The 17960-nt window shown below is 39.5% G+C and overlaps 1 protein-coding gene across 1 annotated transcript in view; it reads left to right on the top strand.

The window, feature by feature from the left end:
• The first annotated feature begins 515 nt into the window (after positions 1-515).
• Positions 516-17960, top strand: part of LOC135717130 (homeobox protein Hox-C3a-like) — a 57504-nt gene continuing 40059 nt past the window's right edge. Inside the window, exon 1 of the mRNA XM_065239079.1 lies at positions 516-864. Coding sequence (XP_065095151.1) covers positions 593-864 — 272 coding nt within the window. The 5' untranslated portion in view covers positions 516-592. The remainder of the gene's footprint in view (positions 865-17960) is intronic.

Here is a 17960-nt window from a genome sequence, read left to right as displayed (position 1 = left end):
TTGATAAAACGATATCCCGTCGGTTGACATTCTAAAATGACTAAATGCCAAAAAGACAAGATTCGATGAAAAGGTTCAGTAGATAATAGGATTACAATGCTCTAACCAGTGAAATCAAGAAAACTTATAGATATAACGTATATTTGACAAGATATAAGTGAGCTGTATCAGATTTTGTGTTGAACCTTTAGTATTAAGTGATATAGCTAAGAGAGTATCGAAATTAAAATATATAATTTGGTATTCATCATACGGTAATTTGAAATTAACGTGTTTGTTATAGAACCAATTACAGGATTATATTCTTCCATGATGCTTGCGTAAAAACAAATCGATGCTCCGCCTGCAATCTAACTTATCTCCGCCTTTACACTAGGGTGCTCCATCGGAGCCAATCATATCACTTCTTCAGTGCGCATGACATGCGATTGTACAATAACGTCTATTCGTACTCTTTGTCCAATGAGATTTCTGTTCCTTTCAGTGTAACATAAACCACCGAACGGTATACGACGCGTACGCTGTGTTTATTATTTTTTTTATGAATAATAGTGTATTCCTAAAGTTTACTATATTTTAGTGATCAGTAAAAATGTCACATGAAATGGAAGTGACTGTGGAATCACCAGAAAATATTGATGTTGATCGAAGTGTGAAATGTACCGATACAAATTATTTTACCAGTGGAATTACTGATGTGCAGTGCACTAATTTTAGCTTTCGAAACAAATCTTCTAATAATGCTAGTTCGTTTAGAATTGAGGCCATATTGGCCAGTGCTAGTGATACCAAAAATGAATCCTCGAATACAATGAGCAAAGATTTTAAACTGGATGCTTTCTTAAATGATGAGTCACATTCAGGGTGAGTGAGAATTATGCATTATTGAGTATTCCTGAAAACAAAATATTTAAAACTCATTAATTTGTTTGCTATTGCTTATGAAACCAAATATGCTTAAATGAATTTTACGTCTGCCCTCAACAGTTGTTAGATTTTAGGCATGTAACATTTTTGCACTCGTATTTGTGCGTGCCGATATGACACATTATGACCCCAAATTCTAAGACAGGACCGTAAATCGATCCCGCTACCTTCAGTATATGGTCGAAACTTTGCTGAATATGAAAACTTTGTTTATTTTAAATTATTTTTGGGCTTCGTCGTCTCGTTCATTCGATTCGTTGTTTCTTACACCTTGTATGCGTTATCTTGAGTGTTCAATATACAAAGAAGGTGAATTGATATTATTATACAAATGCATATGCATAGCAATACACTCCTTCTAGTTCCTAGTATATATTCTACTAAAATATATGCTTGCTGGCAACTCCTTTTAGTGTTCTTCTTCAGTGCAAATATGCATTGCAGATGTTAACGGCGTAACGTTTGATGACGTTAACGTTGAACCCTGTGCCAAAGCACAATTATATGCTATGCCCAGGAAAGTTCATACTGAAAAATGAAAAGAAAATGTCTAAAACGAACCCCACCCGGTAAGAAATATTGTCAATACCGATGTATTGACGTCAAAATAGAATGTATTAACAATACAATTATTATCAATAAAAACAGTCGTGTAAGGTCCACTTAACATGAAAGATTTTCTAGACTGGATCGGGAATCGAAACCACTACCTCCAGCTTGGTAATTCCATGCCTCAACTGACTAGGCTATCTGTACCCTTGCTGTCAATTTATATGCTATTTAAGGACAATTTTTTTTTCAATTTTTCATTTCACATTTTTAATTATAAGCTTAACGAAAGAAACTAAAAGGCTTAATAAAGAAGGCATACAAACCAGCGCAGTTTTGATGATTCAGCTGGGTCACAATTCCAATGCCGTGGATGCATATTACCGGGGTTAATTTTTAATATGAGCTTCTGGTAACCCTATGACCATCAAAAAGGGAGTTTTTGGTAGCCTTATTTGCAGTTTTGTTTTGATTCTGCGTTCCGTTTTGCATCGTTCCATTCCGGTTTTCTCCATTCCATCTGCTAAATGATATTTGAGTAATTTTTAATTTGCACGACGTTCAGATTAGCGTGGTTAAAACTAAAAACTGTTCAGATTATAAGCAGTCAGATTACCGGGGGTCCACGGTAAAGCATACTCTGGCAAAACAAGAATGTAAACAAACTTTATTAGAGTCATGGGGGCATTTCTGAGTTAAAGTTTTTGGTGGGATTCAACAGAAGAATAGCAAAACATTTCGATACTTGAGAAAATTTTCAAGCAGTTTTTGATTGACCCAGCACTACAATGATACCAGCCATGGCTGTCACTACTCTCTTGTCTTCCACTCCCTCATTGTCAAGCATACCTCTGTTACGGCAACTGATGACGAAGTATTGAAATATCATAAACGTTGGTTGAAATTGCTACTCAGTGCAGACAAGCAGTCGTGTGATTTTTTTTTATTAGTCATATAATGTAAATATTATTATCCAGTGGAAAAAAAAAAGAAAGACAGCAGAGATACGCACGTCGCATGCTGGGGAATACATTCAATATGTGCGTGTGTATGACTTTCCACCAGAGGTTCATGACCATGAGTTAGCGTTAGTATTGGGGAAATAAGGGGAAGTAATCTGGAAGAAGTTTACAACTGACCTGTGCTTCGACATTTACACAGGGTGACGAGGGAAAGAAAGGAAACCTCACTACATTTCCTCAATGGAAAGGGAAATATATTGTATGAAGGTAATAAAGATAAATGCTTCGGACGAGCACCGGATGATTTCGTGCCCCAAGCGAAAGACACGGAAGGAACCAGAGATACAACAACAGGACTTAGGAAAACAGCAACACAACGGAAAACAATGCAGCAGTAGTGGCTGGTGTAGTGGCATAAGGTGCGTCCTTGAACAACAACGACCAGAGAACCGAGAGAGGGTTGGAGGTGCTGGAGAAAAATGTGGTCAAAATGGACGCGGCCGAGGAGAGGTTGGTTGGTTGGTTGTCTTTTTTAAGGAGATTTTCAGCCACACGTGGAGCCGAGGAGAGTAGTGGAGATCAAACAACTGAAAACGACGTCCAGAAACAACAGCGGAGCCCGGTTCAAAGAGGGAGACGAACAGATGCAAGGAAGGCGGAAGTTGTGAGCACGGGCGAGAGTCGCTAAGTCGCCGCAGTAATATATGTATTTTGAATACATTTTTTTGGTATTCCATATCACTTGGCTCCGTTCAGTTGTTTGTAGCACATTTGATGGTAGGTCCAGTAGTTGCCCAATTTTTGCAGTGTGGACGATGAATGGTTCTCCAAAATAGCTGGTGCAATTCGTGGTTCATTTCTCTACGTTCCGTCATCCATGTTACCACCGTAGTTGACCGCAACACCTTCCGTTCGAAAACATCAAGGTCGCATTGGTCCTCCACAAGCATAGTCTCGTGGCCGTAGAGGACCATGGGTCTCATCAGCGTCTTGTAGATAGTCAACTTCGTGGGGCGGCGAATTTTATTCGACCGGAGCGTCCTCTGGAGAAAGTTGGCACGATTCCCTGCCATAATGCGCCTTTGAATTTCTGTGTTGGTGTAATTTTCGGCTGTCACCAATGAGCACAAATACACGAAATCATCGACCACCTCGATTTCGACACCCACATTATCAAAGACACCCCGTTTTACGATACCGCTTTCTTTTTGAAGCTGTACCGACCTACAAGCAACTACAAGCGTGTATGAGACAAGTGACGTGCTGCAAGGAGGTACTGAAGCTGTGTCTCCGAGATATTCGAAAGCCTATCTGGTCTACACTGTTTTCTACAAATGTTTTTTTTTTCCACAATAACGCCACATGCTTGGTGTTATGGTTCAATTATCAATTTTGCTTCCCCCTCAATCGATTTCAAATGAGGTCCTCATAATTTTCCTAAATTTGAGCTCTAAGCATGCAAACTCATACTGCACTCACCATTTCAAGTTTATATGGAAACTGCTGTGGCAAAAGTGAACTTTTTGTACTCATTTTCTAGCCCGTCGCTGTAATGATCTACGGATAAAATTGCAATCTGTACCAATGTGAAATTTTCCCATCTACAACTTTGCTTATTACTACATGCAGGATAGTTAGTGATTAAATGATTAGGAAGATGATGTCCTTCTGACTTCAACTGCTCAGCAGGCTACATTGGTGTGCTTGGCGCAAATGATTGGGCACAAAATCCAGGCTACTATTTCACAACCCTAATAAAAATGTTATGGTTAATTTGCTTAACGACGTGTCCGGAGTATCATCCAAACCATTTGGGGAATAGTTCAATCATTTGGGTTATCGTTCGATTATGGTAATTTTTTATTAGGGAAGTGTGAGATGCAGTGTTGCCTTGAATGCAGTCTATTTATTAATCATATCAGACAGTTATAACTAATTACCCGGAAGTCTAATCAAAAAGGGGCCTGGAGCAAAGTTGTAGCTGATAAAATTTCACATAAAAGTAGATAGCAGTATTTTCCGTAAATGATCATTAATTTATTTATTTTATTAATATTATTGTAATTCATCTGACATCTATGGTCTTAATGAATATAAATTTTAGCATAGGGTATCCAAGCCTAACAGTCTGCATCGATTATCCCGATCCCGGGCTGGACGTTTTCGGGATTGGACGTTGAGTAGAAAAAGTTGTTCCCATAGTTATTCCCATATAAACTTCGCAACCAAATAAACTCAAATTTTGGAAGAATGATCAAGACCTGATTTAAAATCAATTTAGGATGGTGGAGCACAATCGATATTTTAAACTACCCTAATAATAAGGTTGGTAGTATATGAGCAAAAATGTGAAAATAATCTCAATGCATAAAGGGGGTGGTACCGACGAGACGTGTTATGGTATAAGTATATTTTCGTCTTTGACTCAAGGGACCACGATATAGTCAAATATGGATACATTTTCCTGTGCTTGAAAAGAAAATCAATTTGTCGCACAGTGTTTTACTTAACTGTTTACAAAAAATGCATGCCCCTAGGCTCCCATCACCTACGCCAATGTTGAGCTTACAATTACTCATGTGTTACGAAAAAGAATTGTTAATTTCTATAAGATGACAATACTTGACGATAGAAAGAATAGAAACTGCATTTGTGGCTTTTGAATATTTAGCTCCCATCAGTTCACATTAGTTCCCATTTAAAGCTTCCATCGGGGATTTTTACGATTACCAGGATTCTAAGGGGCCTTCCTTAGCTCAGCCGGTAAAAACGCAGCAACCAAACAAGACCATGCTGATGGTGGCTGGATTAGATTCCCGGTCCGGTCTAGGAATTTATCTGGTTGGAAGATTTCTCGACTTCCCTGGGCAAAGAGTATGGTTGTTCTTGCCACACAATTATACTAATACAAAATTGGTACAGGCATATAAAAGCTATCAATTAATAAGCAATAAGCTTGATATGCGAAAAAGTATTAGAATAAAAAGAAAATTAAGAAGCGTAAGAAGAAGAAGAAAAAGAAGAAAAATAATGGATTCAAGAATCTCGGGAAGTAAATTTTCAAATCGCGGGATCCCGTGCAACACAGGATTTTTTATTATGCGTCACTTTTAACATAAAAGGATCTACTTTTGGCTTATCTTTATGTTGGATTTGAACCCGTAACCTTTATGATTAGCAGTAAGGGGCTGTTCATAAACTACGTAGACAGTTTTTTGGGATTCTTGACCCCCCCCTCCCCCTGCGTAGACAATTGTCCATACAAAATTTTTAAAATTTGTATGGGCCGTGGATAATTGTCAACCCCCCCCCCCCTAAACTGTCTACGTAGTTTATGGACAGCCCCTAACTAATAAAACTGTTGTTCGTTTGGCGTTTATTCAGATTTCTCATGGAAAGTATTGCATATCGACAGCACTTTTTGTTAACGATCGTAATAACAAAAAGTACTAGTGAAGCAAATTGCACATCTTTTTGCGAGATTCACGAAAATCAGGTTGACATCAGCAAAATGTTCCTTATTGATAGTTAATCGATAAAATATTTAAATAAAATGTTCGTAAGAGTTACCGAGGTTTGGAAGTATTTTATGAAGCAAATCTCTGATGACGAAAAGACTCAGTATCCAAAGTCTATGTAGATTTTTCTTTGGATTGATATCTCGTTCCAATTGGACTCTTGTAATTGCTTTGTATTGCTTATACTAATCCCGGAGGGTCTTCTATTCGTTCCTGACTTCTTTCTTGGATTCTATCGTTATCCCTTTCTATCGTTTCCTAACGAAAGTGAGTAACATTCACAAGTTTGAATTACTCTCATTGGGTTGGGTAGCGGGATTTTGAATTAGGGGGGAGGGGCATACATATTTGGGCATACACGGAAACAAATCCGATTCCATTTTCATGAATAAAAAATCATGAAATGAAAAAACTTGCCATCCCATGAAATCGTAACAATGATTCATGATTTTGTCATGGAAATTCATGATTTCATAATGCAGTGGAATCAAGACCACTACAGGCGTTACACGTACTTGGCAAACCGTGTTCATAAACCACACTACATAGGTATCTGTTACACACCTTTTGTCTTCCATTTTATACAAGTACTGATATTCTAGTGGTCAAAGCATGGGTTTAATGATCTCAAGGTTCTTGGTTCGAATCCATTCTGACGCTTTATTTTATTCTTTTTACAATTTTTGGTTAAAAGTTAAACCCATGAATTAGCTCATGATTTCAACTCGGATGATTCATGATTTTGGGAATGTTTCCTGCGTTACGGAAAAGTTGCTCATGATATCATGAATATTATTCATGGTGTATTTTCATAACATGAAAATACGCTGTGTTCATGAAATCATGAGTCATTTTTCTCATTTCGGAGATCAGATTTTTTCCCGTTTACAGTTAAAACTCAGATGATAAGAAAATTCATCTGATTTGATGGATATGTTACTCAGGACATTATCCCTTTGCTTGAGTTGACATAGAAAAATTAGAGGCAAGTTGCCTCAATCCTGGGTTATAGTGATAGGCCCAAATAAGGAGCACAATTTACATCCCATTACTCTATACGCAATCTATGATTATGTATGAAGAGTAAAAAAAGTCTTACAGTTTCCTCAAATATTTTCGCTAGTAAGAAATTGCACCATGGATATTAGAAATTATTGAAAGAATTGGCCTAACAATCATAACATCACACGAAAACTTCATATAACTGTTTGACAGGAACTCCGTTGCTTGGGTTTGTTTATTAGTCCTGAAATATGAACAATGATGCAATTCGTGTTATTGTTTATTTAAATTTAATTATATTAATCTCTATCAATGTCTGATGAAAGTATTGGAAAAAATATCCTTTTATAAATCATGGCTCAAATGAGATTAACCAGTCTGCAGCTGAAAGTTTCATTAAAAATATACTAACAAAAATTAACAAAATTGATAACCACCATACATGCATTTCATAATGTTTTATGAAAGCTCTATTCCCAGTTGACAACCATAGTGAGTGAGTTCGCAGTATCCAGGATTGACTGGAGAATATTATTTGAAGCATAAAGAAAGCTAGTGTTGTAAATTGTAACAGTTATTGATAGTGAGGAAGTCTCTTTCCTACCTTTTTCATTATTATATGTGGTCACTTCAGGGGCCTCTATTAGCTCAGTCGGTAAAGGCACAGCTTTGAAGCAAGACCATCCTGGGGGCAGCTAAGTTAGATTCCCGCTCCAGTCTAGGAAATTCTCGGTATGAAAAATTGCTCGGCGACTTCCCTGGGCATAGAGTATGATTGCACTTGACACACGAGGCCACATCCCAGAACGTGAGTGGATCATGGTGATCACGTCAAACTATAATGTTTAAAATGAACAAACAACCCCTAGAACGGCTCCCATACACTCTCCATGCTGAATCGTGAGTCCCCTCTTTTCCCATATCATTGCATGCAAAATAATAACCCAGTGCAGGTCAATTAAATATGCCTAAATGAATTAGTTGCAATGATAATGAAAGTATAATATACTGATTGAATGAAATTAATATTTACCTGGTAATAATGATCGAGATTGGTGAAAAGTAAAGGAAGTTGTTAGTTGATTTTACCATCACAGAGTTTGACAATAGTGCGATGGTATATTATTATCATACTAACTAGACGAATCCTGGGAAAGCATCATCCTCGTCTCGTCGTTAGAGAAACCTCTGAAATCCGGGATGTTTAGTTGATCATCGTTACTTGAATCACTGAGAGTATCTTCCGAGTCTTCGTATTCTGATTCCACAATTTCAGTGAACAATCTTGTCGTGGCTGTTTTAAGCTCGCTTCAGTTATTAGCCACCTCTTGCCAATAATCCGCCGATCGACCGCTTCATCCTACATCGTGCGCTGGTGCGCTGGTTTTCCATGTGAAGCATGGTCTTCCAATTTTCTTCTTCTCCGGGATCCCATACTTAAGGGCTTTCCTGATAATCTTTTATAATGGGTTTATTTTTATGAAAATAAAATGATGTTCTATCCCTCTATCACGGCTATGTGTTGATCTAACGTGCAGATAGTTAATATCGTTGTCTTCTTCAAAACTTCATCGTCTTGATCTAAAGGTAATAAAATCGCCACTCAATCAAGCCAGTTTTGAACCAAATAAAAAATATATAAAAATAAAAATATTTTTTGCAGTATTTAGAAAAACAAATCATAGTTAAAATGATAATTCTAAACTTCACACAATTATTTAATTTTGGCTAGTAGTTAAATTCCAACAAACATTTGGTCCGCTACATCACAACTGGCATCACTAGCATAGAGAGTACTCTAAGACAAGAAGGTCCCGAAGAAACGTGCTCAAATTTTTGGCTCATCTCTGGTACTATCTTCGGTCCCAAGCTAATCGATGCACCCCTCGAAACATAGGAAAATCCACGAACCCCTCATTTTATCTATATCAAACGGGGGTCACTAGTGTGCATCTTTCAAAATATAAAGATACAGACAAGCCCTGGGACCTGGTTGCAGTTAATCAATCTTCCTTTTAATTCCTACATTTCAGAAATCTATATAATAATGCATCATAATAATCACAGTGCATCGGTACACTCACTTTTATTTATCTTTTGAAACCCGATTCTTCCAACCCTGATAAGAAGGGTTCAGGTATTACTAGTGGTGGATTTATTCATGTTTTTGCTATAAATTATTTTTCTCTTCCCTTTCGATAAACTGGAACATATCACTGCACCATTAGGGTATCGTCACACGAATAACGATGGCGTATTGGCCAATATGCCTCGCTGTGACAACGGTACACATGCGCAGTTAATGTCTTGCTTGGATGATATGGTTTGGATAAACCAGTAGGAGTTGCTTGGTGGTTAGGTGCACAGTCGTCTTTTGTCATAAAAATAAATTAGCTTGCAATACCATAGCTGCCCTCATGGTAAATATTCTGTGGATGACGTTTTTCTTGATGTACAAAACAGTAATTCCTTATAGTAAAATCCTCACAATGACTGTAGGTAGATATCACTGGATGGTCGATGACTTTTCAATCGATTATACATTGTCCTTCAACCGACGTTTCGATGATTAATACACCTTCTTATAATTCCCTTCTGGACGGCGTTTTCCCGGATGCTAGGGAGCTTGCATCAATTACACCGATCTTCATGTCCGGTAATATTCACAGCGTCTGATTCTACTGAGCTATCTCGATGCTATATTTGTCTTTTGCATCACAAGTTGTATCCAGCTGTTCAATCCAAAGGTTGAGCACGATTCGATTCTGCACGCTCGAAACGAAAAGCCCGGGCTATGCGCTCCTGGCAGTTTCGATCAAATTCCTGGGCAGGAATTTTATACCTTGGTTGACCGGAAGAGTGCCGCGGAAGAATGTAAAAGCAAAAAGAAGTCAAAATTTCCCAAAAAAAATCCACAACACAATTCCACATTTTGGCAAGCAATCTGCAGTTGTGGGCTGAAAAGCGAAACTTTTGTTACTTCTGGAACCATGAACCATCAAATTTACCAGGAGGAGAGTCTACGGAAGAAGATGATGATGATGGTCCCATCTCCTACCCCTACAAAGGTTTGAGCTGGACGATTTATCTTTAAGATAATTAAATATGACATTTTAAGCAGGTTAGCAAATAAAATCGAACTGGTTACAGTTACAGATATAAATTCCATCTAGAGTTTACAGTTGCTTCACAGCGATATAAATGCGTCCACCTCTTAGTTCACCTTTTTGTCCACCTAAAATATTCATAAGTTATTACAAGCGATCAAGAGTTAATGAACAATCAACAATTACAATTACATATATAGTTTATGAATAATATAGTTAATGAACAATCAACAACAACAATTACACTAGCAACCCCGCAATCTGATGCTATCGTAATTTTCAGCAATGTCAGGAATGCTCACGAACTCCCAACATTTGCCAGAAAACTTACTACTCAAAGTATCTTCCAAATAAGCTTCAAAATTGCATTTTTTTTTATCAAATTTTAAATTTAGTCCTCTATATATAAAACGCGCGCGACTTTTGTAGACATCTTTTTTTTTTAAATCTACTACTATTAAATCAAATAGGGGAATTTACGTATTCTCGGCAACCTAAGCAGCGACCTTCTTTCTATAGCCTTTTTCTCTAAGGAACGCACACATATGCAGTATTGGTTTGTTTACAATCTTTTGCTGCCAGCTGCTCTAACAATTTCAGTCGAAAGAATTGTCAAAAACTGTTTTGAAACGCTTTTACAAAGCTCCAATCTTCTCTAGTGAGAGCGAGTATTGTCGGCAACCAGTTTTTCTTCGGCAACCGTTCCATTTGAACTGCATGTAAATCTGCTGTTCTATTATCGGCAACTCGAAATCAGCTACAATTTGTAGTGCGTGTGTTGCATTTCAAGAAAACCTTGCTAAATTGCTGAAAATCCAGTGAAAATAGTGTTTCAATTTGGGTTGCCGAAAATAGTCTGTCATGCCGAAGCCGTCATTTCCCCTATTAAAAATCCATCATCACCATCGTGTCGAACAGAAATAGTTTCTGCAGTGCTACAATAATTATTAAAAAGTCGTTATAATTTATCAATTCACAAAAAAAAAATCACTGGATAACTGTTGAAAATACAGTTTTAACGTATGAAATTCAGTGTCTTAAATTCTGTAAGTGTTGCTGAATGTTTGATATGTCTAAGCATCGAATTGAAAACATTTATTCCTTTATAATATCATGAATTTTGTGAAGCACATGTCAAGAAATGTGGTGTTTTTATTTCAACTGCGTTTCTAGTATTATATCTATGAAAGTCACTTCCTCTTTCAATTCGATCACACAAATATCGAGGCAGCAAACCGTTAGCTACTTTAAAAATGAACACCATAGTCAAATATACAATTCTTTGCTTCACCGACTACAGCCTTTTCTGGAGCAGCATGAGGGGAATTGCCTATTCTAACCGGACTTGGCAAGCTACCACTACTCAAATTCCACCAAACAGTGATACAGTGAAAATGGCGTCACAGTGGTTTCCAAGGAGATTAATCCGGCCAATACTCCGGAACTAAGGCCAATTGAGTAATACTGGTCAATTGTGAAGCACAAACTGAAAAAAAAAGTATGGAACTGCAATTAACCTGAAGGATTTCAAGCGGAAATGGAATTTGGCAGCCAAACAAGTGAAAACAGGGCTCGTGCAAAAGATGATAGGTCGTTTACGAAGAAAAGTTCGAGCAATTGCTTATTGAAAGAAGAAAGACGGAAACAATAGTCATAATACCTTCTAATGTATAAGCATAAGCATAATACCTTCTAATGTATAGCTTTTACATTGAACTATGAAAAATTAAACACACGTTTAAACCCCAACTAGATTTTCGTGTCCGGATTTTTTTTGTGTTCAACCTTTATATTCTCGATATTCCTGCATGGATTAATGAAAAGCGCACGACGATATCCAACTTGATAACCCTCAATAACACTCTTATTGGCAGTGCAGCAAGTAGACACAAGGCACGACCTCGCTAACACAAAACTTAGCCGCCTTGATCTTCAACCGTAGATTTTTATGAGGATAAAATCATATATAATATTTATCTTCCAAGAAGGCCTTCGATAAGGTTCGTGATACCAGATCCGATGGGTTTGATATTCCATCGGGTGTTCCTCTAGGGAGTAATTTCCCTACTAACGTTACTAGTTTTATCGAGGTTTTAAAGCATTCTACAAGCCTAAATCATGGTATACAGAACCCTCTTAAAACCTAAATTATTGCTAAAAAATTAGGTCCTAACTCTCATTATCGTTTTATTTATCAACGACGTGTGTGACCAGTTATGTTCCTATTAGCTGATATATGTAGATGATTTAAAATTTACCGTGTTATCAAATCGAGATTGTTGTGCACTTTTAACCGATATTGACCGGTTAACATCGTGACGTCAGATGAACGGAATGCAAGATAACACTGCCAAATGCACAATCAGTAGCTTTGCTCATGGTCACTAACCGATCAGATTTGATTAGTCGAACAGTCATTCGCCGTTTGAAAGAGTTGACTCCATTAAGAATCTTGGACTGATCTTGGATAGCAAACTTTCGAGCACATCCCAACAAACAATTTTAGCTGCAGATTAGCTTATATAGCCAAAATTTGCCTTATGCAGCTATTTTTTGCCTGTATAAGCTAAGCTGCAGCTAAAATTGTTTGTTGGGATATTCGTCTCAATTGCAAAGGCTAAATCCATGCTTGGATTCTTGCGTCGCAACACTGCGCAACATCGACGTGCACGCCTGTTGTACTGCTATTTGGATCGTAGCGCTTATATATGGAGTACAAATCTGGGCTCCATATCATGCTGCCTATGTATCACGTAAATCGTTTTGTCAGATTTGCCTTACGACGGCTTCCATGGACCAATCCGGATAACCTATCTCCGTACCTCAGATTTTTTTTGCCGATATGGGCACCACCAAGCAGCTCGGCAATCTATTTTGCTGGATCTCAGTGAAAAATTTGCGAGATTCAGTTAACAAACGGGAATTTTGTCGAGATCTCGGCTAACAAACATAAAGGGTGATACGGTCAAAATTTGGTCAAGGGAAAACGCGTGTAAATCGGTGAAATCGTTTATTTAAAAAATCAAATTAAATTTCTTTTTCAAGTTCAATTAGTATAAAATTCAGGAAAAATATTCAGTTAGGCTCAGGCATACCAAAAGTACCGCCTCATGACAGTATTCCAACGGCTGTCGCTTTCTTTTTCCTACGACAGCCTTGAGATTGAGCTATAAGCGACAGCCCACAGTGAGGCTGTTATACGACATGCAACGTTGCCGTCTTGTGCAGTACACGACAGCTCGTTCTTAGTCATGTATTTTGTTCGTTCGACTATGACAGCCTCGGATGGTCATTCGTAACGTTCCTCGTACATACAACAAGCAGTCCGTCAAACTGCCGATTCGTTGCTGCTGGCTTTGAAATTTTGTTTGTATGTCGTAAGACTGCTACTACACTACCAGTGTTGCGCCGGAGCTTTTTTTTTTTTTTTATAATGCGTTTATTTTTCCAGGCTCATTTGCCGTAGCTTTGCGGAGCCGATATTCATCGTTTGGGGACAAAATTACTTAAAACTAACGTTAGTAAAGCGGGGGCCGATTACTCGCGGCTTTCTCGAGGTTAGGGGTAACAAATTGTAACAAACGGGTGGCAGGGTAGGGATTGAGAACACAAGGTTTTTTAGAGCAATGTGCTCTTGATCTAGAACTAAGCGACATACTGGAGAAAAAGACAAACATGGGGGTACACCGATGGAGACCTAGCAACTTGAGAGAACACAAGATGACACTAACTACTAAATCCTCAGATCGATCCGTTTTAAAAACACATAAATTAAATTAAAATAATCGAGATCTCGGCTCGCCAAGATGTCTCTAACGGGCCGCATAGGTTGTTTTCCTCGGGCCCTGAGGGATGCGGATAACTCGGATCTAGCAACACAATGTAGGGTGCATGACCAAAGCACGTGGTCGATATCGTGATAGCCACTACCACAAGCGCACAAATTGCTGCCTGCGAGCCCGATTCGGAAAAAATGCGAGTCTAACGAGTAGTGATTGGACATGACCCTTGATATGACACGTATAAAGTCACGGCTCATGTCCAATCCTTTGAACCATGGCTTGTTCGACACCTGTGGGAGAATAGAATGTAACCATCTTCCCAGATCACTCTCATTCCATTTTTGTTGCCAGTTGGTGAGGACGTGCTGACGGGTAATTGAAAAAAATTCCGCAAAGGCGATTTGTCGATCAAAAATATCGCCTTCCATAGCGCCCACCTTAGCTAGCGAGTCCGCTTTCTCATTACCCGGAATTGAGCAATGAGATGGGACCCAAACTAAGGTGATAGTATAGGAGCAGTTAGATAAAGTACTCAATTTAGCTCGGATTTCGGTCAGGAAATACGAGGAGTGCTTCATCGGCCTCATTGATCGAATAGCCTCCAACGAGCTAAGGCTATCAGTAAAAATAAAATAGTGATCAGATGGTAGTGAGGCAATTTGCTCTACTGCGTAAAATATGGCTGCTAGTTCCGCAACGTATACGGAACAGGGTTTTTGCAGTTGATATGAGGCGCTATGAAATTCGTTGAATACTCCAAATCCAGTGGAAGCGTTTATAGTTGACCCATCTGTGAAAAAACTCTTATTGTTACTAATATGGTGGTACTTGTTTGCAAAAATTAAGGGAACAACCATCGACCGATGGTGATCTGGTATTCCACGGATTTCTTGCAACATGGTCAGATCAAAATTTACAGAGGAACTATAAAAGTCTTGGAGGCAAACACGAGAGGAATTGAATGAAGAAGGGCCAATCTCCAGCGTCATGTAATCGTAATAGAGACTCATGAATCTTGTTTGAGGATTTCTGTCGAGCAGCTTCTCAAAGTTTTCTATTACCAATGGGTTCATTACTTCACAACGGATAAAAAACCGAAAGGACAGCTCCGCGAAACGATCTGTCAGTGGAAGAACACCCGCGAGTACTTCGAGGCTCATCGTATGCGTCGAGTGCAAACAGCCAAGCGAGATTCGGAGGCAACGGTATTGAACTCGTTGCAGCTTCAAGATTTGTGTTTTCGCCGCGGATTGAAAGCAGAAGCTACCGTACTCTAGAACCGACAAGATGGTTGTTCGGTACAACCTGATCAGATCTTCCGGGTGTGCTCCCCACCAAGTTCCGGTAATTGTACGAAGAAAATTGATTCTTTGTTGGCATTTTTGTTTCACATACGCAATATGTTTTCCCCACGTGCTTTTGGAATCGAACCAGACACCTAAATACTTGAAAGATATACTTTGAGTGATTGTTCTACCCTTTAGTTGAAGCTGTAACTGTGCAGGATGATGCTTCCTAGAAAAAACAACCAACTCAGTTTTCTCCGCAGAGAATTCGATACCCAGCTTCATTGCCCAAGTAGACAAATTGTCTAAGGTATCTTGCAATGGTCCTTGCAGGTCCGGTGCACTTGGCCCTATAACGGACACAACCCCGTCATCTGCAAGCTGCCTAAGCGAGCAATTTTCATCAAGACAACCATCAATGTCTTTTACATAAAAATTATAAAGAAGGGGGCTTAAACATGAGCCCTGGGGGAGACCCATGTAACTAATTCGTGAAGTTGTCGAGTTTCCATGAGAAAAGCTCATATATTTCTCAGACAACAAGTTGCTCAAATAGTTGTTCATAATTGGTGAAAGCCCACTATCGTGGAGTTTATCCGAAAGGACATCGATACAAACAGAATCAAAAGCCCCCTTAATGTCCAAGAAAACTGAACCCATTTGCTGTTTTTGCGCATAGGCCAGTTGAATTTCAGTTGAAAGCAACGCAAGACAGTCGCTCGTTCCTTTGCCTCTCCGAAATCCAAATTGCGTATCTGAAAGTAAACCATTCGACTCGACCCATTTGTCTAGACGAAAAAGAATCATTTTCTCTAACAATTTCCGTATACAGAACAGCATCGCGATGGGACGGTACGAGTTATAATCCGACGCGGGTTTACCGGGTTTTCGAATGGCGATAACTCTTACTTCCCTCCAATCATCCGGAAAAATGTTGTGCTCCAGAAATTGATTGAATAAGTTCAACAAGCGTCTCTTCGTGACGTCTGGGAGATTTTTGAGCAAGTTGAACTTGATTCTATCCATTCCTGGAGCTGAGTTGTTACATGAAAGGAGAGCAAGTGAGAATTCCACCATCGAAAACGGGGAATCTATTTCGTTATTACCCGACGGACGATCACGAACGTTGGTTTGAACCGGTACCGAATCCGGGCAAACTTTCCGCGCGAAGCTGAAAATCCATCTGTCCGAGTACTCCTTGTCTTCATTAATCGGTGATGACGCGTTTCGCATTCTCCTGCCGACATTCCAGAGTGTTCTCATGGAAGTCTCTCGCGACAAACCATCGACGAACCGACGCCAGTATCCGCGTTTTTTTGCTTTAATTAAGTCCTTAAAGGTTTTCTCGAGGTCGGTGTACCGCTCGAAATCCCCGACCTTACCGTGTTTGCGGAAGCGTTTAAACGCGGCGGACTTCTCGCTGTTCGCGTCGGTGCAATCCTTATCCCACCACGGGGTGGGAGGTCGCTTGCGGACGGAAACACCCGGAACACGTTTCGTCTGTGCTCGCAGTGCACAATCGATGATGACACGCGCGAGAAAGGAGTACTCGTCCAGTGGAGGAAGTACGTCAACCGATTGACTGGCATCAAGAACCGCGGACGCGAATTTTCGCCAGTCAATGTTTTTCGTAAGATCGTACGCGATGTCGACCGAGCGAGTAGAAGATGAACCATTGGTAATAGAAATTTTGATTGGCAAATGGTCACTACCGTAGGGATCTTGAATTACTTTCCACGAGCAATCCAACGATAGTGAACTCGAACAAAGTGAGAGGTCTAATCTGCTTATTTTTGCTGGAGGTTTGGCTACTCGTGTTGCTTCCCCGGTGTTTAGAATTGTCATTTTGAAGAAGTCGCACATGTCGTATATCAAGGTTGAGCGGTTGTCGTCGTACAGTTCCCCCCAGCCTGTACCGTGAGAGTTAAAATCTCCCAAGATCAACCGTGGCTCCGGCATAGCCGTGCAGATATCCGTGAAACTTTGACGAGAGATCGCGGTTTTCGGTGGAAGATATACTGAGGCAATACTGAGGCATTTACCTCGAATATTAACCTGACATGCAACTACTTCAATGCCTGTCACTGAAGGCAGCTCGATTCTATAGAAGGAATGGAGCTTGTTGATCCCCAGAAGCACCCCTCCATACGAATCTGCGCGGTCAAGGCGTATAATGTTGAAATCGTGGAAAGCAAGATCGTTGTCTGAAGAGAGCCATGTTTCACAAAGGGCAAATGCATCAGAAAGTAAATTGTTAACTAAAAATTTAAATGTGTCAAGTTTTGGCATAAGACTTCTACAGTTCCACTGAAGAACAGAGATCATATCCCCGACCTCATTCGGAGAATTATCCATCAAAGGATATGATCGATGCAAGGAAGGACCACCTAGAAGCTAGTTGCTTCAAAAGAGTTTTCACCATTGGCAGCACTAAATTAATAATGCTCCTCGTTGAGTCAGAGACATTGAATATACTGAAGAAGCTATCCACAATACCAGAAAACGTGAACATGGGAGCATGTTCTTGCTGATTATTCAGCTGATTTTCTGGCCGAAAAACTGGAACATCTGGGGTTTTAGATGATCCTGGAAGTGACGGAAAGCTCTTGTCATAATTACAAGGTTTATAACCCGGTGGAATGGATTTCGGTGAATTTCCGTTACTTCTTGATTTTTCCAAGGTGGAAGGGTGGTCCGTACGAGTGGCCTTACGAGGCTTTTCGGTGGTGTGTTTTTTTGCTCGTTTTCTCGTATTGCCTTTAAAGACAAACGGACTATCCTCACCGACCTCTGTAGCGCCGGAGCTCGTTCGGTTGATATCACGTTC

This window comes from Ochlerotatus camptorhynchus, unplaced genomic scaffold, assembly GCF_037179485.1.
Source record: "Ochlerotatus camptorhynchus isolate MF236.1 unplaced genomic scaffold, CSIRO-AGI_Acam_v1.1 ptg000047l, whole genome shotgun sequence".
Taxonomy (NCBI): Eukaryota; Metazoa; Arthropoda; class Insecta; order Diptera; family Culicidae; genus Ochlerotatus; species Ochlerotatus camptorhynchus.
Note: the sequence above shows the minus strand (reverse complement) of the source record. Positions and strands in the feature narration are given on the sequence as shown.